This window comes from Sciurus vulgaris (assembly GCF_902686455.1).
Source record: "Sciurus vulgaris genome assembly, chromosome: 2".
NCBI lineage: Eukaryota > Metazoa > Chordata > Mammalia > Rodentia > Sciuridae > Sciurus > Sciurus vulgaris.
Genome location: NC_136462.1, coordinates 30448558 through 30472213, shown reverse-complemented (window position 1 = coordinate 30472213; position 23656 = coordinate 30448558). Strand labels below are relative to the sequence as shown.

Genomic DNA, 23656 nt, shown 5'->3' with positions numbered 1-23656 from the left:
ATTGAGAAGGCATAATCTATCAAGAGAAGTTAATGAGTGATGATCCATGGCATAGCCCTTGCAGTAGAGTCTGCATGGATTCCTAGTGACGGACAGATTCCTGATCGGTTCCTCTTTACTAGCTATACCACACTCTTCTCCCTTACTGGCCTTACCAGCAAAGTCAGAGGAAATCCTTCTGTAAATATCTGACTCAACAGATAAAATCTCTTATTTCTATGTTGTAGTGTTGCACATGGTTTACTGTGAAAACTGGGAGCAATAAGCAGAGTTCAAGGATTTTAACAACTTGCCATTTGACCAGAAAAATGCATACACAGCAGGGACTAAGGAAGGTATGCTTGTTGAAGAGATTACTCCTGACCCTGCCATGAGCTGAGCAGCTTTCGTGCACTGGGCCCTTCCCCCATGATGTGCTGCCTCATCTTGGGCCCAGATTAATGGAGTTGGGTTATCTACGGACTGAGAAGGAAATAAACTTTTCCTTCTCTAAGTTGCTCTTGTTGCTCGTTTTGTCCACAGCAATGCAAAAGCTGACCAAAACAGTGGAGAGTTTATAATTTCTTTGACTGCCTCGGATCTGAACATCCTTCCAAAACCAGATGAATATCCTGTGAGTCTTAGGAGACTTGCTGAGATGCATAGCTCAAATATTACGGCTGATGGTGGAAATAGCACCAGGGTTAGGGATAACTTCTAGTCATGGAAACTCAATACAGTGGTTTAAACAAATCAATGTTTATTACTCTCTCAAAAAAAAGTTCAGGTTCATCACACAGAGCAAGGATTAATTTCCACAGTGTTACAGGGCAAGGATTAATTTCCACAGTGTTAACAAGCTAAGTAGCTACCACTCCAGCTCTTGCTATTACATCTAGGTCTAGCCAGCTGGAAGAAGTAAGGGGCAGAAGGGCACACCCTCTCCCTTGAGAATACTTCCCCATATTTTCACATTCCACTTTTGCCTCTACTAATGACTGGAATTTTTTTTTTTTTTTTTTTTTTGCTTTTATTTTTTGAGACAGGGAAAATCACTCAGTTTCCCTGGCTGTTCTTGAATTACAGATTCTCTTGGTTCATCCTGGGACTACAGGTACATGCTCGTGCACCTGACTTATGGCCAGAATTTTATTTCCTGTCCATATCAAGCTGTAAAGTAGGCTGTAAATTGTAGTATTTATTCTTTGTAGTGATGTACCATTAAATATGCAATCCAGCAAGACATTAGCATAGTTATGGGCATTTATATAACTAATAACATGAATATGTAAGACAAATATTTTAGAAGTGCAAGGAGAAAAATACAATACCATCATTGTATCAATCTAGCCCTTCCCTTCATTTCTCTTTTTCCTGTGAGGAAGTCAGATATTCAAGACTTGAAAGCAAATGTATACATGGGGAAACTTAGAAAGGGACCATGCATGCTGCAGGAAAGATACCAGATCAGAAAGGACGTGAGAAGGCCTTGAGTTGACACCTCGGTCTGACCCCTGGCATAGACCTAATCTATAACAATCAAAACAGCAAAACAATATACCAGAACAAAACCCAGCTGACTGTGGAAGGGCAAAAATTTGATTTCCAGAATTAATATATGATGATATTTAAATCGTTCAATTTTCAATAACAAAAAGAATAAGGCATGCACAAGAGAAAGTATGACCTGATCAGAGGGAAGAAAAGTCAACAGAAACTGTCCCTGAAGAGGACATGAAGGCAGACCTATTAGATAAATACTTTGAAACAACTATCTTAATGATGCTAAAGAAATAAATGAACATGTCAAGATATTCAAGAAAATAATGCATTAACTGAATGGAAATATCAACAAGGAGACAGAAAACCTTAAAAGAAATCAAGAATTTCTGGAGATGAAATGTATAACTGATGCTATGGTTTGAATGTTTGCATTCCGTCCATGTTCGTGCATTGAAACTTGATTGTCAGTGTGACAGTAGTAAGTGGTAGGGCTTTTAGGAGGCCTCTACCCTCACAAATGGAATTGTTGACCTTGTAAAAGAGGCACAAGACGGTGTTCATCCCTTTGCCCTTCCATTTCTTCTGCCATCCAAGGACACAGTGTTTATCCCTTTTATGCCTCTTCCTTGAGAGGGTACAGAAAGAAGTTGCCATCTTGGAAGCAGAAAGCATCCCTATAGCAGAAAAGTAAGAGGCACTGGATGTTGAAATTAACATTTGGATTATACTGTGATAGGTGCTGAAGTTAGGATATACCAACATACTTCACAAAAGATCATCTCCTTAAAGAAGAAGAGCAATCTATCTCAATAGATGTGCAGGATGAAGAAACCAGCAAACAAGTCTCTTCCCAAAATTATAATCCCCCAATAAAGGAAGCTCACAGACATAATTCAAGGGGATGAAATTCCAGAGAAAGATTACAAAAATGATTGTTAAATTTATTACTAAGGTAAAAGAAGATCTGAGAATAAATTCAGAAAGAAATGTAAGGAATTAAAGGCAATTTTAATAAAGAGAAAGGAAACCAATCAGATCTGCTTGAAATGAAAGCCACAATAAGTCAAATAAAATTTCAGTTGAAAGTATCACCAATAATTTACGTTATGCAGAAAAAATTTAGATTATGTAGAAAATAGAACTTCAGGGTTCAAAGACAAGGTATATGATTTTTAACACTCATAAGTGTGAAGGGGAAAAAAGATAATGATCAGAATATATGTGAAAACATTAAGAGACCAAATTTAAGAGGATTTTTGGGATTCAAGAAGGCATGGAGATACAGGTTAAAGACCTTAAGAACATTTTTCAGTGAAAAAGAGTAGAAAATTTTCCAAACCTTGGGAATGAGCCAGACATACACATAACAGGCCCAAATAGACAAGATCAAAAAAGAGTCCTTCTAAGACACATCATAATCAAATCAAAATGATAGGCATAATCAAAATGCCTAACATAGAGAATAAGGATAGAATTTTAAAAGATGCAAGTGAAAAATGACACATCCCACTTATAAGTAAATCAATAGACTTACTTCTGGCTTCTCAACTCAGATTCTAAAATCCAGGAGGGCATGGAAATGAGAGGATTCAAGCTTTGAAAGAAAACAGTGGCCAACCAAAATTGCCATATCCAGCAAGGCTATCATTCAGAATTGAAGAATAAAAACTTTCCAAAATAAGGATAAACTGAAAAATTCATGACATGACCCAAGCCAGCACTAGAGAAAATATTGTTTAACAATACTACAAATGGAATAATTCAAAAACAAATCCCAGAGCTCCTGAATAGACAAAGTTCACAAGAAGAACAATTAAGAAGATGAAAATTAAAAGAAAATTAAATACGTGAAACATACCACATGACAGGAAATAATATCTCTCCATAAGTATGAATGTAAATGGTTTCAACTCTGTTAAAAGACATAGATGGGCAGAGTAGATTAAAAAACACTATTTAAATGTATGCTATTTGTAAGAGACTCAAGTTATAGGCAAAGACAAGCATAGACTGAAAGTAAAAGGATGGAAAAAGATATTCCATAAAAATTGAGTTCAATTCTTGTGTCCGACAAAGTGCAAGCAAAAAGTAACCAGAAGAGACAGGAATAGCCAGGTGCAGTGGTGCACGCCTGTAATCCAGCAGCTCAGGTAACTGAGACAGGAGGATTGCAAGTTCAAAGCCAGCCTCAGCAATTGAGCAAGGCTCTAAGCAATTTAGTGAGACTTTCAAAATAAAAAGTAAAGATTGATGGGGATGTGACTCATCTCAATCCAATTAGAATGGCAATCATCAAGTACATATTATCAATCCCTGGTACTGAAAAAAATAGAAGAGACAAGAAAGGCCACTACATACTGAGAAAAATCAAACAAGAAGACATAATGATAGTAAATATTTATGTCTCAAATGTCACTGCACCTAATTACCTAAAACAAACACTTCTTGACATTAAGTCCCAGACAGACCTCAATGCAATACTGGGTGATTTCAACATACTCACTTCACCAGTAGATCCAGACATAAAATCAATAAAGACACTTCTGACATAAATAATGTTATAAGTCAAATGGACCTAACAGATATCTATAGAATATCTCATCTAACAACAGCTGATTTCACTTTCTTCTCAGCAGCTCATGGAATATTTTCCAAAATTGACCATGTTTTAGATCACAAAGCAAGTCTTGGCCAATACAAATATTGATATAATCCCTTGTATTTTATCCCATCATAATGAAATGAAATTGGAAATCAACAGCAAGAAAAATTATAGAAACCACATACATACAAGATGATTTAATAATACTCTTATGAGGAAGGTTTCAAGATGGCGGCCTAGAGGGTGGCTGCATTTCATGTTGCTCCAGGACTCAGGATTCAAAAGAGGAGATATTGAGACGCTTGGGACCAACTCAAAGCAGCCGGGTGACTCTCATCCCCTGGGGAGGCATCCCGGATGGGACGGTGGTCCCGGAACGCAGGAAACTTTGTGAAGTAGAGCTGCCGGCGAGACGCCCCTCCCCCCGCTGGAGCAGTGAACTCGGACAGCTGGGAGCGCCGTAAAGGAGGCCGCTCGGCACAGCACTGGGACTCGGAGCAACCACTGGGGCTCCGGCGGCTGCCCAGGGGAAGAGTGGCAAGGAGAGCTGTGTGGACTCAGGACACCGGGGCCTGCACTGAGGAGAAGGGGGAGGAGCGTGGCCACTTGGATTCGGAGAGACTGCACCAGAGCTGCAGGCGGTTGCCAGAGGAGAAGCCGCGCGCGAACTGTTTGGACTCAGAACGACGCTTCTGAACCCCGGGACCTGCCCTGAGGACGAGGAGGAGAAAGAGGAGCGCGGCCGCTTGGATTCGGGTGACTACACCAGAGCTACAGGCGGTTGCCAGAGGAGGGGCTGCGTGGCGAGCTGTTTGGACTCTGACCACTTCTGAACCCCGGGGCCTGCCCGGAGGAGTAGGAGGAGGAGGAGGAGCGCGGCGGGTCCTTTGGACTCGCAGTGACTGCATTAGCGCTCCAGGCGGCTGCTCAGAGGAGAAGGCGAGTGGTGAGTTGTTTGGTCTTAAAGTGACAGCTCCTGAACACAGGGGGGCTGCCTGGAGGAGAAGCGTGGTGGGACGCTTGGTCTTGAGTGGCTGCACCAGAGCTCCGGGCGGTTGCCCAGAGGACCCGTGCAGCGGGTCACGTGGATTCAGAGCCACTCAGAGGGACTGCTCCTGAACACCCGGGGGGTTATCTGGAGAAGGAGGAGGAACGGGGAGGGTCACTTCGACTCGGAGTGATTGATTGCCCCGGGCTACGGGTGGTTGGTGGGAGGAGGAGGCACAAAGTGAGTTTCTTGGACTCCTAGTGACCGCACCGGAATACTGGGCGGCTGTCTGGAGGAAGAGGCCTGTGGCGGGTCTCTGGGACTCAGAGCGATTGTTCGGGGCCACAGGTGGCTGCTCAGAGGAGGGGCCACACAGCCAGGCGATTAGGTGCACAGCAGGGTCCCAGGATCTAGGAGGCTTCTGGGTGGAAGAGCCGCACAGAGACAGGCTTAGGGCGGAGCGAAGGTTCCAGGCCTGTGGGCAAATTCTCTGAGGAGGGGCAGCCTAAGGAGATTCATCTGTGAAGGGTGAGGCTCCCAGGCCCAGGAGGTAGGGCCGGGCCCCTGGGAACTTTGCAGAGGAAGGCAGCCCAGCCCAGGCGGTAGCTGTAAATTGAGGGGAACCTCTAGGAGGGAACTGACCAGCGAGACCTCCCCACCGGGTGAGTCTTCCCTGCTGGGTGAGGTTTCCCCACAAGGACGGTAAAACCAGAGACTCAGGCCCAAACAGGTCTTGCCTCAGCCCGCAGCCTAGGTCCCCTTTGGATGACCATTGGTTAACAAGTGGAGGCACCTCTGCCCACTAGCAGGGATTATACCCCACCTGAAGGCCACCACTCCTAGAGAGGCAGCTTCCTTGTGGAGCTCTGCATTATCAACTTCCTCCATGACTTCAGCCTACTGAAGGCTAAGGGGGGATATATATAGAAATCTTCAGGGACATTGTAAGTCAATAGAGGAAATCTGCAATATCTCAGCGGTCCACTGATACCTGAACAATATGAGAAAACAAGGGAAGAAAATGCCCCAAACAAATCTAGATGTTACATCAATAAAACCCAATGACAGCATGGCAGAAGAAATGACAGAAAAGGAGTTCAGAATGTACATAATTAAAATAATCAGAGAAGCAAACGATGAGATGAAAGAGCAAATGCAAGCATTGAATGATCGCACCAATCGACAGTTAAAAGAGCAAATACAGGAAGCAAAAGATCATTTCAATAAAGAGTTAGAGATATTGAAAAAAAACCAAACAGAAATCCTTGACATGAAGGAAAGAATAAACCAAATTAAGAACTCCATAGAAAGCATATACAATAGGATAGAACACCTGGAAGACAGAACCTCAGACATTGAAGACAAAATATTTAACCTTGAAAACAAAGTTGAACAAACAGAGAAGATGGTAAGAAATCATGAACAGAATCTACAAGAACTATGGGATATCATGAAAAGGCCAAATTTAAGAATTATTGGGATTGAGGAAGGCCTAGAGAAACAAGCCAAAGGAATGAACAATTTATTCAATGAAATAATATCAGAAAATTTCCCAAATCTGAAGAATGAAATGGAAAATCAAGTTCAAGAGGCTTATAGGACTCCAAATACACAAAATTACAACAGACCCACACCAAGGCACATTATAATGAAAATACCTAACATACAAAATAAAGACAGAATTTTAAACGCTGTGAGAGAAAAGAAACAAATTACATTCAGGGGGAAACCAATACGCATATCAGCAGATTTTTCAATCCAGACCCTAAAAGCTAGAAGGGCCTGGAACAACATTTTTCAAGCCCTGAAAGAAAATGGATGCCAACCAAGAATCTTATACCCAGCAAAACTTACCTTCAAATTTGACGATGAAATAAAATCCTTCCATGATAAACAAAAGCTAAAAGAATTTACAAAAAGAAAGCCAGCATTACAGAACATTCTCAACAAAATATTCCATGAGGAAGAGATGAAAAACAAAGAAGCAAATCAGCAAAGGGAGGAATTATCCTAAAGGAATTGTCAAATAAAGGAGGAAACAAGTTGTGTCAAACAAATAAATAAACAAAATTTTAAAAATGAACCAAATGACCGGGAAACCAAATCATTTCTCTATAATAACCCTGAATGTTAATGGCCTGAATTCATCAATCAAAAGACATAGACTGGCAGATTGGATTAAAAAGAAAGATCCAACAATATGTTGCCTGCAAGAGACTCACCTCATAGGAAAAGATACCCATAGACTAAAGGTGAAAGGATGGGGAAAAACATACCATGCACATGGACTCAGCAAAAAAGCTGGAGTATCCATCCTCATTTCTGATAATGTGGACTTCAAGCCAAAGTTAGTCAGAAGGGATAAAGAAGGTCATTTCATACTGCTTAAGGGAAGCATAAATCAGCAAGATATAACAATCATAAACATCTATGCCACAAACAGTGGCTCATCTATGTATGTCAAACAAATCCTTCTCAATTGCAGAAACCAAATAGACCACAACACAATAATACTAGGTGATTTTAACACGCCTCTCTCACCATTGGACAGATCTTCCAGACAAAAATTGAACAAAGAAACCATAGATCTCAATAACACAATCAATAATTTAGACTTAACGGACATTTATAGAATATACCATCCAACCAAGAGTGAATACACTTTCTTCTCAGCAGCACATGGATCCTTCTCTAAAATAGACCATATATTATGCCACAAAGCTAATGTTAGCAAATACAAGAAGATAGAGACACTAGCATGTATTCTATCAGATCATAATGGATTGAAGTTAGAAATAAATGAAAGAGTAAAACACAGAAACTATTCCAACATCTGGAGATTAAACAATATGCTGTTATATGATGAATGGATAACAGAAGATATTAGGAAGGAAATTAAAAAATTCTTAGAGGTAAATGAGAACAAAGAAACAACATATCAAAATCTCTGGGACACTATGAAAGCAGTACTTAGAGGGAAATTTATTTCATGGAGCGCATTTAATAAAAGAAGCAAAACTCAACAAATAAACAACCTAACTCTACAGCTCAAAGCCCTAGAAAAAGAAGAACAGAACAGCACCAAAAGTAGTAGAAGACAGGAAATAGTTAAACTCAGAGCTGAAATCAATGAAATTGAAACAAAAGAAACAATACAAAAAATTGACAAAATAAATAGTTGGTTCTTCGAAAAAATAAACAAAATTGATAAACCTTTAGCCACACTAACAAAGAGAAGACGAGAGAAAACCCAAATCACTAAAATTCGGAATGAACAAGGAAATATCACAACAGACAGGATTGAAATACAAAACATAATTAGAAGCTATTTTGAAAATCTATACTCCAACAAAATAGAAAATTTCGAAGACATCAACAGGTTTCTAGAGACATATGAATTGCCTAAACTGAACGAGGAGGACATAAACAATTTAAATAGACCAATTTCAAGTACTGAAATAGAAGAAGTCATCAAAAACCTACCAACAAAGAAAAGTCCGGGACCAGATGGGTTCTCAGCCGAGTTCTACAAAACCTTTAAAGAAGAGCTCATTCCAATACTTCTCAAAGTATTCCATAAAATAGAAGAGGAGGGAACCCTCCCAAACTCATTCTATGAAGCCAATATCACACTGATACCTAAAGCAGACAGAGACTCATCAAGGAAAGAAAATTTCAGACCAATATCCTTAATGAACATCGACGCAAAAATTCTCAACAAAATTTTAGCAAATCGCATACAAAAACATATTAAAAAGATAGTGCACCATGATCAAGTGGGTTTCATCCCAGGGATGCAAGGTTGGTTCAACATCAGGAAATCAATAAACGTAATTCACCATATTAATAGACTTAAAGTCAAGAATCACATGATTATTTCAATAGATGCAGAAAAAGCATTTGATAAAATACAGCATCCCTTCATGCTCAAAACACTAGAAAAAATAGGGATAGTGGGAACATTCCTTAACATTGTAAAGGCCATTTATGCTAAGCCCATGGCTAATATCATTCTAAATGGTGGAAAACTGAAAGCATTCCCCCTAAAAACTGGAACAAGGCAGGGATGCCCTCTTTCACCACTTCTATTCAACATCATTCTTGAGACTCTGGCCAGAGCAATTAGACAAACCAAAGAAATTAAAGGGATACGAATTGGAAAAGAAGAACTCAAACTATCCCTGTTCGCTGATGACATGATTATATATTTAGAGGAACCTGGAAATTCCACCAGAAAACTCTTAGAACTCATAAGTGATTTCAGTAAAGTAGCAGGTTACAAGATCAATGCCCATAAATCCAACGCATTTTTATACATAAGTGATGATTCTTCAGAAAGAGAAATTAGGAAAACTACCCCATTCACAATAGCCTCGAAAAAAATAAAATACTTGGGAATCAATCTGAAAGACCTCTACAGTGAGAACTATACAACACTAAAGAAAGAAATTAAAGAACACCTTAGAAGATGGAAAGATCTTCCATGTTCTTGGATAGGCAGAATTAATATTGTCAAAATGGCCATACTACCTAAAGTGCTATACAAATTCAATGCAATTCCAATTAAAATCCCAATGACATACCTTACAGAAATAGAGCAAGCAATTATGAAATTCATCTGGAAGAATAAGAAACCCAGAATAGCTAAAGCAATCCTTAGCAGGAAGAGTGAAACAGGGGGTATTGCAATACCAGATCTTCAACTCTACTACAAAGCGATAGTAACAAAAACGGCATGGTATTGGTACCAAAATAGAAAGGTAGATCAATGGTACAGAATAGAGGACACGGACACAAACCCAAATAAATACAATTTTCTCATACTAGACAAAGGGGCCAAAAATATGCAATGGAGAAAAGATAGCCTCTTCAACCAATGGTGCTGGGAGAATTGGAAATCCATATGCAAGAGAATGAAACTAAACCCATATCTCTCACCATGCATGAAACTAAACTCAAAATGGATTAAGGACCTCGGAATCAGACCAGAGACCCTGCAGATTATAGAAGAAAAAGTAGGTCCAAATCTTCACCTTGTTGGTCTAGGACCAGACTTCCTTAACAGGACTCCCATAGCACAAGAAATAAAAGCAAGAATCAATAACTGGGATAGATTCAAACTAAAAAGCTTTCTCTCAGCAAAGGAAACTATCAGCAATGCGAAGAAAGAGCCTACAGAGTGGGAGAATATCTTTGCCAATCATACTTCAGATAGAGCCCTAATCTCCAGAATCTATAAAGAACTCAAAAAACTCTACTCCAAGAATTCAAATAATCCAGTCAACAAATGGGCTAAGGAAATGAATAGACACTTCACAGAAGAAGATCTACAAGCAATCAACAAACATATAGAAAAATGTTCAACATCTCTAGTAATAAGAGAAATGCAAATCAAAACCACCCTAAGATTCCATCTCACCCCAATTAGAATGGCGATTATCAAGAATACGAGCAACAACAGGTGTTGGCGAGGATGTGGGGAGAAAGGTACACTCATACACTGCTGGTGGGGCTGCAAATTAGTGCAGCCACTCTGGAAAGCAGTGTGGAGATTCCTTAGAAAACTTGGAATGGACCCTCCATTTGACCCAGCTATCCCACTCCTTGGCCTATACCCAAAGGACTTAAAATCTGCATACTACAGAGATACAGCCACATCAATGTTCATAGCTGCTCAATTCACAATAGCCAGACTGTGGAACCAACCTAGATGCCCTTCAATTGATGAGTGGATAAAGAAACTGTGGTATATATATACAATGGAATATTACTCAGCCATAAAGAATGATAAAATTATGGCATTTGCAGGCAAATGGATGAAATTGGAGAATATCATGCTAAGTGAGATAAGCCAATCTCAAAAAGCCAAAGGACGAATGATATCGCTAATAAGTGGAGGATGACACATAATGGGGGGGAGGGAAGGGTTAGTGTTAGGGTTAGAGTTAGGGTTAGGGAGGGGGGCAAGTATGGAGGAAGGAACTACTGTATAGAGGGTAAAGAGGGGTGGGAGGGGTGGGGGGAAGGGAAAAAATAACAGAATGAATCAAACAACATTACTCTATGTAAATTTATGATTACACAAATGGTATGCCTTTACGCCATGTACAAACAGAGAAACAACATGTATCCCATTTGTTTACAATAAAAAAAAAAATACTCTTTTGATCAAGGAATGGATCGCAGAAGAAAAGAGAGGGAAAAAATCCCCAGAATCAAACAAGAAGAGTGATTAGTGTATCAAAATCTCTGGGATACTATGAAGGTGGTTCTAAGAAGAAAGTTTATCAGCATTAAATGCCTATATTTTAAAAAATAGAAAGATTCTAAATAAACAACCTAATGCTACATTCCAAGGCCCTAGAAAAGCAGGAACAAATTCCAAACCAGCTGAAGACAGGAACTAATTAAGATCAGAGTCAAAATTAATAAAATATAGAATTAAAAAATATAATGGATCAATGCAACAGAGTTGGTTCTTTGAAAATATAAATGAGATTGATAAATCCTTAGCCAAACTAACCAAAAGAGAGAAGACTTGAATCAAAATTAGAGATGAAAAAGATACTGCCACAGACATTTCTTTTTTAAAAAATTTTTAGATGTTGATAGACATCTTATTGATAGACATTTTTTATTGATAGACATTTTATTCATTTATTTACATGTGGTGCTGAGACTTGAACCCAGTGCCTTACACATGCTAGGCAAGCACTCTACCACTGAGCCACAACCCCAGCCCCACCAAAGACATTTTTGAAATCCAGAGGATCATTTAGGACTCTTGAAAATTTATATTCCAACAAATTGGAAAATCTAGATGATATTGCCAAATTTCTAGACATATATGACTACCAAAATTGAACCTGATACAGAAAATCTAACAGACCAATATCAAGCAATAAAACTGAAGCAATAATAAAAAGTCTTCTAACAAAGAAAAACCTGGACCAGATGGATTCTACCAGACCTTTATAGAAGAACTAATGAGAACTAATGCTAATCCTCAAATTATTCCAAGAAACACAAAAGGAGGGAACCCTTCCAAATTCATCTAATGAATCCAGTATCAATCTGATACCAAAACAAGATAAAGACATATCAAGGAAAAAAAATACAAGACCAATATCCCTGATGAATATAGATGCAGAAATCCTTAATATAATAATATTAGTAATCTGAATTCAATCATTAAGATTCTACACCACAATCAAGTTGGTGTAGAATCCAACAGATGCAAGTTTGGATCAACATATGCAAATCAATAAATGTAATTTATCACATAAATAGAATTAAGGACAAAAATCACAAGATCATTTCAATAGACACAGAAAAGCCTTCAACAAAATCCAGCACCCATTCATGAGAAAAACACTGAAGAGACTAAGGATACTAGGAATAGAAGGAACTTAACCTCAACATCATAAAATGTATACATGACAAACCAAAAGCCAACATCATACTGAAAGGAGAAAAAAATGAAAATCTTTCCTCTAAAATCAGGAACAAGAAAAGGATGTCTACTATCCCCACTCTTGTTCAATATAGTCCTTGAAACCCTAGCCAGAGCAACCAAGCAAGAGAAAGAAGCTAGAAGAACATGAAAAGAAGTAACATGATTATGTACTTAGAAGACCCAAAACATCCACCATAAGACCTCTAGAGCTGATAAATTTGGCAAAGTATCTGTATCAGGATACAAGATCAACATACAAAAATCAAAAACTTTTCCATATTCAAATAATGAATCTGCTGAGAAAAAAATCAGGAAAACAATTCCATTCGCAATAGCCTAAAAATGTAACTAAACTTTGGAATAAATCTCAGGAGGTGAAAACTTCGACAATGAAAATTATAGAGCACTGAAGAAAGGAACTGAAAAAGACCTTAGAAGATGGGAAGACCTCCCATGTTCTTGGATGGGCAGAAGTAATATTGTCAAAATGGCCATATTACAAAATCTATCTACAGACTCAACGTGATCCCTATCAAAATACCAATGACATTCTTCACAGAACTGGAAAAAAAAAAAGTCCTAAAATTTATATGGGAGAAAAAAACAGCCAGAAAAGCCAAAGCGATTCCAAGCAGTAAGAGTAGTGCTGGAGGGATCATAATACCTGACCTCAAATTATACTATAGAACTATAGTAATAAAAACAGTAGGCTATTGGCATAAAGACAGATATGAAGACCAATGCAACAGAAGATACAAAGACAAATCCATGTAGATACAATCATGATCCTTGACAAAGGTGCCAAAAACATATTTTGGAGACAAGATAGCTTTTTTACTAAAGGGGAAAACTGGATATCCATATGCAGAAGAATGAAACAAGATTTCTTTCTCTCATTCTGTACAAAAAACAACTCATAGTGGTGCAAAGACCTAGGAATTAGACCAAAAACACTACAACTGCTAGAAGAAAACATGGGGTCAATATCAGCATATTGACATAGGCATCAACTTCTTCTCAGGCTCAAGAAATAAAACCAACAATCAACAAGTGGGATGGTGCATATTTAAAGCTTCTGCACAGCAAAGGAAACAAGAACATGAAGAGAGGGACCTATAGAATGGGAGAAAATCTTTGCCAGCTACTCTTCTGATAGAGGAGTAATATCCAAAATATATAAAGAACTCAAAAAACTGAATGCCAAAAACAAAACAAATAACCCAATCAATAAATGGGCAGCTAAACTAAACAGACATTTTTCAAAAAAATTATATAAATGGCTAACAAATATATGAAAAAATGTTCAACAGCTTTAGTAATCAGGGAAATTCAAATCAAAACTACACTGAGATTTCATCTCATTCCATTTAGAATGGCAACCATCAAGAATAGAAATAACAAAACAGGGAGAAAAAAATAACACAAATAATAATAATCCTGGAGAGGATGGGGGGAGGGAAACTCTTACACATTTTTGGTGGAAATGCAAATTAGTACAACCACTTTGGAAAGCAGTATGGAGATTTTTTAAAAGCCTAGAAATGGAGACACCAAATGATCCAGCTATTCCACTCCTTCACACTTATGCTGACCTAAAATCAGCAATACTATAATGATACATACATACTAATGTTTATAGCAGCGCAATTCACAATTGCCAAGCTATGGAACCAGCCTCAGTGCCCATAAACAGGTAAATTAATGAAGAAAATGTGGTATATATACACAATGAACTTTCAATCAGCCCTAAAGAAGTAAATTATGCCATTTGCAGATAAATGAATGGAAACGGAAAACATCATGCTAAGTGAAATAAGCCAAACCAAGAAAGTCAAGGGTGTAATGTTTTCTTGCACATGCAGAAGCTAGAGAGAGAGGAAAAAAGGGAATTAAAAAAAGAGGGGATCTTACAAAAACAGAAGGGAGACCAACAGAGCAGAAGAAGAGGATCAAGAGCAGGGGAGGAGGGAAGGACATGGGGACGTACTGGGGAATGAAATCTGCCCAGTTATGCAATGTCCACATACAAAGATATCATAATGAATCATATATGTATATGATTATATAAATAAGTTATATATAAGAATATAATGTTATATATAAGTATATTGTATATATTATATATGATTATATAGTCTATATTATATATTATTATAGCACCCTAATTAAAATAACAATGATAGAAGGGAGATTAGTAGAGAAAGCAGATGGGGAAGGAAGGGGGAAAGGAAAGGGAAAGTGAGGAATGAGATTGTTCAAATTGTTATGGGCAGGTATGACTATGGTATAATGAATCCCACTATTCTATATAATTATAACACACCAATACAAAAAAGAGATTATAATTGGCAAGGATCATTTGGGAGAGAGAAAAAGAGAGGAATAGGTGGAGTGCAGGCCGTTTTAGAGCAGTGAACTATTCTACATAGTAGTTTAATGGTGGATACGGGTCTTTATACATTTATCAACACCAGTAGCATGAAGGACACTAAAAGCAAACCCTTGCTTAATGGGTCACAACCATTTACTAGGCATTTACCAACAGAAAGGCTTACAATTGTAAACATGCATCTTTTGCAGCTGAGATGCAGCTCTCAAGGACCTGGGAGCAGTTCTCAGGCATGTAACCATCAAAGAATAGGACCTCCATCTCCTAGACTCCTGGGGAGGACAGAATCCCAGCGTTAATAATTATCCTCCAACAAACACAGCTGGCTTAGGCTCATTTTTACCAACCAAGTCTTATACCTTATACATTTTATCTCTCTGACTCAGTCCTTTTGCCCCCCACTCCCCAGTCCTTAGCTACTTGCTTTCAATTAGTTTTAAAAATCACTAATCTTGGAGGTTGAGTAGTTGAGTGTGTTTTTTGTAGTTGTTTGTTTGAAATGGGGTCTCACCATGTTGTCCAGGATGGTTTCAATTATGTATATTATGATGATAATGTAGAGATTGAAAGGGAACTGATGGCCATTTTAGTCAAAACTATTGACTCCTCCTCTGGACTTACTCAAGTGTCTGATAGGTTACTTTTTGTTGTCAAGAGGCCAGAAAGTCCAGCCTCAGGTCCCACTAACAATCCCATTTTCTGACCATTGATCCTGTGAGGAGCTGTGAAGTTTGATTACATGTATGCTGACTGAGGCCTCCATGAAACACAGGACCCCTCTAGGAGTAAGAGTAAAATTTCTTAGTGGGGAATGAGACAGTCAAGCCAGTTCTCAGTCTTATGGGGTTAAAAGACACACCGGAAGAGTAGGAGTTAAAAAGTGGACCAATCTTCAGGGCTCTGGAAGTAAGATAACCCCTCAGAGATGGGAGGTTTGGAAGTCAGATCAGCCTCAGACTATGTGGCCAGCCGAAACACCAAGAAGCCAGAGCCAGACAAGACAAGGTCATTAAAACCAAGCCCACTGGGACAGATCAACAGTTCACTCTGATCCAATAATATTCTTAGGGACTCTCCCAGATGGTAAGGGGCAACTCCAGGTGGTGAGGGGCTAACACATGCATAGGATAGTCACTAAAGTAACCTGCAGTTACCTTTACTTTATTAACAAAGTAAAACTGACACCCCAAGGGGAGACCTGTTGGGAGCCATCTATGAACCATGTGTGTGAACTGAGCGATGTTCAGGCCATAGGCAGGGAAGTCGCTGTCTTAGGAACTCCCAGGCTGAAAGCCACTGGTTCACCGCCCACTTCATGCTGGCACCCTGACCTGCACTCAGCTCAAGTTTAAGCACCACCTCCCAGAGATGCCAAATGCAGTCAGCCTGTTTACTGCAAGACCCCTGCCACACCAGGGAGAAACAAAGCTTCTCCCACTGAAACCGTATCCCTGCCTTTGATGTCCTCCCCCTTAAATAAAGAACTGGGGCCTTTTTCAGTTGTTCAGTTCCAGTTCCTATTAGGACTGGAAGCTCCCTCTGGCGCTCCGCTTTTTAAATCTAACCTTTGGCTTTGTCTCTAATCTTTTACTGATTATTTCAGACTTTTCTTTTTCTCAGGTGGCTCACACCTTCTGGGCAGGAACCTGCTCTGTCAGGGTGCTGGCACTCAGTCAGAGACCTGAAGAATGATGAAGAAGAGCACAGGTGTAACCTAAACCCCACCTCTATCTATGATGACCTCAAGAGTGGGGTCCCTCCAATCCTGTAGATGCCTTAAAAGCTGTACACCTCTGTCCTCTGCTTGAGCAACCGGCACGATCTCAGTCAGAGCTGCATCTCCCTTACTGCTTTAGCAGAAGTCCCCAATAAAACCTTGCCTGTGTGTTCCCACTCACTTGACCCAGGTTGTTTTGTTGTTTTTTGTTTTTTATTTTTTTGGTACTGGGGATTGAACCCAGCAGTGCTTAACCACTGAACCATGTCCCCAGCCCTTTTTATTTTTTGATTTTGAGACAGGGTCTCACTAGACTGCTTACAGTCTCACTAAATTGCTGAGGCTGGCTTTGACCCTGCAATCCTCCTGCCCCAGCCTCCAGAGCCACTGGGAGTACAGGAGTGTGCCCACCACACCTGGCTCCAGGTTCGTTTGTAATGTCACCGTGTCTGAAGCTCCTATCTGATGTGTCAATAGCATTGATAACTTTACCTCCAATTCCCTTTCCCCAACCTTAAATTACCCTGCTTCTTTACCCTATAAACACCCCACAGTCTACTTTCCAGAGAAGTGGATTCAAGATTTGGGTCTCCTGCGTCCTCACTCAGCCGTCTTGCAAATAATCTCTTCTCTTGTAAAACTCATCATTTCAGTGATTGGTAAATTGCATTGGCAGGCGAAATGGGCCAGGCTTGGCAACAACATGAATGCACTGGACCCTAATCCATGAACCCTGATGTAAAACTTCGGAGTTGAGTTAATAATAAAATAGCAATTTTGGCTCATCGATCATAACAAATGTACTATACTAATGCAAGATGTTAAAAACAAGGGAAATTGTGTGAGAGAGGAGTGTTGGTGAGGGAGGCATGGGGAATTCTCTTTACTTGTCACTCCAAGTGCAAGGGGAGGGGTGCTGAGAAGAGAATCTGGAGCTTCACTCAATTTTCTGATCAACTTAAAACTGCTCTAAAAAATGAAGTATGATTTTTTTTAAAAATGTTTCCTCCTGGGGATAGGGCGCAAGGCCGCGCGTCGGGACGTCCTCGTGCCGGCCCCACGGCGCCTGCGCGCTGCGCTGCCGCCGGGTGCGGGTGGGGTGGGGCTGTGTGCCTCGGTGCCTCATTGTCCCCCCAGAGTCTTCCGGACAGGGCTTGGGCCCCCGGCACCATGAAGATCTGGACCTCAGAGCACGTCTTCGACCACCCATGGGAAACTGTTACAACAGCTGCTATGCAGAAATACCCAAACCCTATGACCCCGAGTGTGGTTGGAGTTGATGTGCTGGACAGGCATGTAGATCCCTCTGGAAAGCTGCACAGCCACAGACTTCTCAGCACAGAGTGGGGACTGCCGTCCATCGTGAAGTCTCGTCAGCGCTTCACTGGCTCACCTCGGCAGTTTGGTGTCCTGCCTTAGATTGCACGCACTCTCAGGCTGGTTCCTGACTGCCTGTGGGAGAGGTGTTGGGTATGGCAGTCTTGTCTCATCCAGGATGTCTTATTGGTTCAGCAAGAACCAAAACATATGTGCGAGAACATTCTGTAGTTGATCCTGTAGAGAAAACAATGGAACTTAAATCTACTAATATTTCCTTTACAAATATGGTTTCAGTGGATGAGAGACTTATATACAAACCACATCCTCAAGACCCAGAAAAGACTATTTTGACGCAGGAAGCCATCATCTCTGTGCAGGGAGTCAGCCTTAGCAGTTACCTGGAAGGGCTGATGGCAAGCACGATATCTTCTAATGCTAGTAAAGGCCGAGAAGCAATGGAATGGGTAATACATAAATTAAATGCTGAAATTGAGGAGTTGACAGCTTCAGCAAGAGGAAGCATTAGGACACCAATGGCGGCGGCGGCATTTGTAGAGAAATGATAAAAGTCGATATAGAACATCAGGTCCCCAGGAATCTCCAAGCAGACAGTGTATTTATTTGTTATTTAAAAATTATAACTATATTTTAGTTAGAATTTTTTTTTAAATAATCTGGAGTAAGGCTATGTGACTTGATCAAAACAAAAAGATACAGGGCTTCTAAAATCCAAGGGATCATCTGAGGTTAGTGTGGCTTGAAATGACTAATTTCTAGGGTTCTAGTATTTATGTGAAAATTTAGCAGTTTTTTAAAAAAGTACTTGGGAGAAATTGGCGTTGACATTGTGTCTCCTTAAAATAGAATTTTAACACTTTTCAGACATTGGAACTGTACCTGACTTTGGACCAGCAAGCAGAGCTCCTACACACTCACCTTGCTAATACAGACTAGAACAGCCTGTGTGGGGGAACTGAGTCTAAAAGGAGGAATTGTATAGTGTTGAAAGACATTAAATTGTATAAAATAACTTGCTCTGCTAAAAACCCACAGTGTTTTGATTTGGTACTTAAATGATATTTTTGGAGTGAAAATCATCACTAAGTCTAATATGTGATTTCAACATAAATAATATTTTATTGTATTAAAGAGTACTGTATTGATTTGCCAAAGTTTTGTAACTTAGTAAAGGTATTACCTTCCTTGGATCTGTACTTTATGATTTAGCATGCTGTATCATGGGCTGGTGATGTTAACTAAAAAAATAAAGTCATTACCTGAGTTCTGTAGCACTCTTAACAGAACACTTACACTTAAACAGTACAGCTGTTCACATCTTTTAGCATTTCACATTTGCCTAACTTATAAATTGCCATGTGTCAAAATCATGGTTTTGTAATTGCTAAGGCATGATATGTCAAGTTATTTGAATATGATTACTTTTTGAGGTAATTGTGACCACAAAACATCTTTTTTACATGAAGAGCTGTACATCATTTGAAATTACTCAAATGATGTCTTGATGTGAAGCATAAATCCCAGGTACTTAATGTTTTTAATAATACGGTGCCACGGTGGGGGTGTGGGGGTGTTTGGGGAAGAAAAGAAAAATTGGGGGTGGGGACGGAGTGACTGGCCCAAACTAACCCCTGAGTGAGTCACACTGCAGGTTTTATCAATGGACTATCCTTATTTTTGATGCCAGAGGGTAGCTGAGAGGTGAAAAATCCAGTAAATGTATTTTGTTTAATATTTTGTAGCATACAAGCAGTTTTAATCACTAAATGATATCTTTGATACTTGAAGTTGTTGCATACAAAATATTTTTGTTAAAAGGTGATGAGCTCTTGCCTTTATTTTACAATGCTTAATGAGATCACCTTTTATAAAGAGACCAGTTAATATGTGTACATAAAACGACAGAAAAATACCAAACTTTCAAAAATTAGTGTTTTTCTATTTAAAATACTGTTTAGCTAAAGAATTCTTAGGAAATTTGTAAAAGCAAGTTAAATCCGATAAGGTTTCTGATTATGTTTTTTTGTAACCGGAGATGGTTTTTACAACTGAAATAACATTTCAACTAAACAAAACATTGCTAAATATTAATGTTTCACAAAAAGTGACTTGTATAATTTCTGTTATACTTGTTCTGGAAAAAAGGTGTAATATCCTAATGAAAAACAATTTCTTAAATCTTTATCTTATCCTCGTTTGATTTTTTAAATTCTGATCTAATGATAAAATCTATTTTCATTTTCCAATACAGTTAGTTCCATCTCTTTAGATAGCTGATAATTTGTTGCTTTTGTTATAATATAAATACAATCAGAGCCAGCAAATTCACTGAAGAGGACTGAATTAAAGTACTGATGACTGCAACTCTTGGAACTGTGGAGCATCTCATCCTGCTTAAAATGAAGCAAATTAAACACTCCTTGTTAATAAAAAAAAAAAAAAAAAAGTTTCCTCCTTTTGAAAAGCATATATATAATTATAATACATTTTTTAGAAATAGAGATAATGTACAATGTTACTCAAGGGATTAGGAAAAGTACTGTTGGTAAGAGTTTGCATCGGTGCGAGAGTTTCATTTGTTTGGGTTTTTTCCTCATATAAAGCATCTTATTAAAGATTAGAACTTGTAATTTTTTGGTGACCATTTTTTTGTTTTTAAATCAATATTCGCCCTTCCTTAGACACATAGTTATCCTTGTGTCAGGGTCTTAAGCCCCCCTGCTCTTCTCGACCAGCGATAAGGGAAGGGGACACTCCCCAACAAGGCCAGACCAGGATAGGTAGGGACGACTGACCACCCGCACCCAGCCCTCCGGTCAGAGGACAATCAGACACGTTAGGGAGACTAGTCACAGCAGGAACTCGTTTATTGAGGAAGTCACACAGTTTTTATGTAGGGTGGAGGCTAGATGGGAACCAATCAGCTTAAAGGTCAGCAAGGCATGGGGGGTTCATGCAGGCGAGAGTCCCATAGGACTATATGGCAAGCACGAGCTGATCGTGTCAGGGGAACTGTTGTTAACCAATCCCTGACGGTGGTCCGATTATCGTCATTAACCTTTGAAACCGCCTTTGAGGCCTTGATCTTGCTCACCCGCCAGGGAGTAAGGAGTCAGCCTGAGTTAGTTAACGTGTCATTAGTCCCAACATCCTTGGAGACTCAGAGATGCCAAGAAGAATCTTTTAAGCTGGTCTTGCTAATATATTACTATCACCTGAGAAGGTCTAAGGAGTTCCCAGAAAGGGGGACCTCAAGTCAAGAAAAGTGGAATTTTTTTTAAAGTCACAGAATGAATTTAAGGACACATCAATTAGAAATAGATTTATATAGGAACACAGAGACACATTCAAGGAAGAATGTAGGCCATCCCAAGAGTGAGAGATGCTTTGGGATCCTGGACTCGGACTCTTGTTTTTGGTACCAGGGATTGAACCCAGGGGTGCTTAACCACTGAGTTACATCCCCACCCCCACCCCTTTTTTTGAGACAGAGTCTGGCTAAATTGCTTAGGACCTTGCTAAGTTGCTGAGGCTGGCTTTGAACTTGCAATTCTCCTGCCTTAGCCTCCTGAGCTGCTAGGATTACAGGTATGTGCCACTGTGCCAGGCCTGGGCTCTTCTTTTAAAGAAAACCTGGGGAGTGGTGGTATGGGAAGGTATGTGGTGATGACATCAGTCTGGTTATCACAAGATGCATCTGGTCATTCTCTAGATGCTTAGGTTGACATGGTCTCCACTCTCTAATCAATATTGAGAAGTCCCCTAAATAATAGGATTCTTAAAATACTATCTTTCTTTTTGCTTTATTTATTACACAGGCTAAATAACAGTGTACAAAGTAATTTTCCTGAGTGAATTCATGATAACTCTAGGATGTACAGAAATTTTGGAGTGATGGGCCTTAGAAGGTTTTTTTCTGTTTGTTTTTGGTACCAGGGATTGAACTCTGCAGCACTCAACCCCTGAGTCACATCCCCAGCCCTTTTTATATTTTATTTAGAGACAGGGTCTTGCTGAGTTGCGTAGGGCCTTGCTAAGTTGCCGAGGCTTGCTTTGAACTCACGATCCTCCTGCTTCAGACTCCCAAGCTTCTGGGATTGTACGTGCTCGCCACTGTGCCTGACCAAGTGAAGTTTTTTTTTTTTTTTTTTTTTAAACAATCTATTTGCTTTTAAAGTCTTTTAATCACTTTGTAACTCTAGTTAAGTCTGGCTTATAACTCTGGTTAAATCACTCTGGTTAAATGAAAGACTATTATCTCACCATTATGTGCAACCATGTTTTGGTTAAATGTTCTAAGCCTTTTGACATCTTTGGCAGGTTTCTGCAGGATCAAAATTCTAAATGAAATCTTTTGGATTTTGAGACTTTCCAGCTGAACTCCCCAAGAACCTCAAAGAATGCTATCTCCTCTTGCACAGTTAATAAAATAATTAGGTTTATTGGGTATATTGGGTTCTATGGGAAACATTGTCAAATAATAAACTAATACTAAATGTTCTTTAAATTATATTTGTATGGATATGTTATGATGTGAATGTTCTGGATTATATGAAGTTTATAAAATTCTAAACTGTGACTGTGAGTTGCAATTCTTTTTAAATGCTGTATGCAATGAAAATAACTGAACTTCCTAGTTAATTGCTGATCTCTCATCAAAAATTTAACCATCCATAGTTTGTGACTCTTCCCTAAAAACATTTACAGTCAGAATCCTGGAAAAGACTCTTGACAAGTACTTTTGAATATAGGCCTCAGCTTTAAGACTGACGGATTAAATTTTCTCTGACAAAATCACTACGAAAAGGAACTGTTTCTCAGGGCATAGTGACACACACCTGTAACCCCAACTGCTCTGGAGGCTGAGGCAGGAGGATCACAAGTTTGAGGTCAGCCTGAGCAACTTAATTAGATCCTGTCTCAGTTCAAAATAAAAGTGCAGAACTGAGGATATAGCTGAATGGTTGAGTACTCTTGGGTTCAATCCTCAATACCAATCCCCCACCCCCCTGCAAAAAAAGAACAGAAACTACTTTTTCCCAAGTCCCTGTAAGGCCAAACCTGGACAACTTGAAGTAAATTTCAAGGGTGAAGACTCACAGCTTATGCTGATATCTGAGCCACAAAGAAAGTACACCAAACTACTCAGTGCCATAAATGGAAACATTTAAACTGCAAACCATGACAAGGAATTGATATCTGTAATACTAAGCTGCTCCCCCATCCTTTCTATTGCATCACAACCTAGCTTGTCAATCTGAAAGCTGCTCTCCCCACCCTTTCCGGTGCAGCCATTTTCCCTGCCTCCCAACTACTGTCAGTCTGTAAACATCCTAGCTAGCTATTGGTTCATCAGTCAGCTTGCAAGTATCCTTCTCTGTTATTGGTCTCCTGTTAGCCCGGTGGAATTTAACTGCTTAAGGGTAGCTACCCCGCCATCTTTTCTCTTGCTTGTGTCTCTCCTACTCACTTGCTTTCTCTCTCCTCCTTCCTTTTCCACTCTCTCTGGCATTCACCCTTTCTCTTTTCCTCTCATTTTCTCTCTTACTCTGCAGGGAGACACTCTGTTTGCTTAATAAACTCCGTTATGTGATTTCCCGTGTCCGGCGTGGTTTTCTTACAATATCAGTACAAAATTCCATACCATAATGATACTTTTTCTTCTATTTGTTTATCCTATGTAT

At 39.4% G+C, this 23656-nt stretch overlaps 2 protein-coding genes across 2 annotated transcripts in view; one reads left to right on the top strand and one right to left on the bottom strand.

Moving 5' to 3' along the window:
• The window catches only part of HEATR4 (HEAT repeat containing 4), a gene marked incomplete at its 3' end in the record, with an annotated part of 285455 nt that overhangs the window by 95460 nt on the left and 166339 nt on the right, over positions 1–23656 (bottom strand). The gene's annotated exons all lie outside the window — the stretch shown is intronic.
• On the top strand, positions 17759–18883 carry LOC306655437 (PRELI domain containing protein 3B-like). The gene is made up of 2 exons (XM_079129863.1): positions 17759–18006; positions 18129–18883. The coding sequence occupies exons 1-2, from the start codon at positions 17805–17807 to the stop codon at positions 18515–18517; spliced, it is 591 nt and encodes a 196-aa protein (XP_078985989.1). The 5' UTR covers positions 17759–17804; the 3' UTR covers positions 18518–18883.

Coding starts and splice junctions, on each gene's coding strand:
- LOC306655437 (XM_079129863.1), top strand. CDS start 17,805: ATGAAGATCTGGACCTCAGAGCACGTCTTCGACCACCCATGGGAAACT. Junction 18,007..18,128: donor GCCGTCCATCGTGAAGTCTC/GTCAGCGCTTCA, acceptor TGTCTCATCCAG/GATGTCTTATTGGTTCAGCA.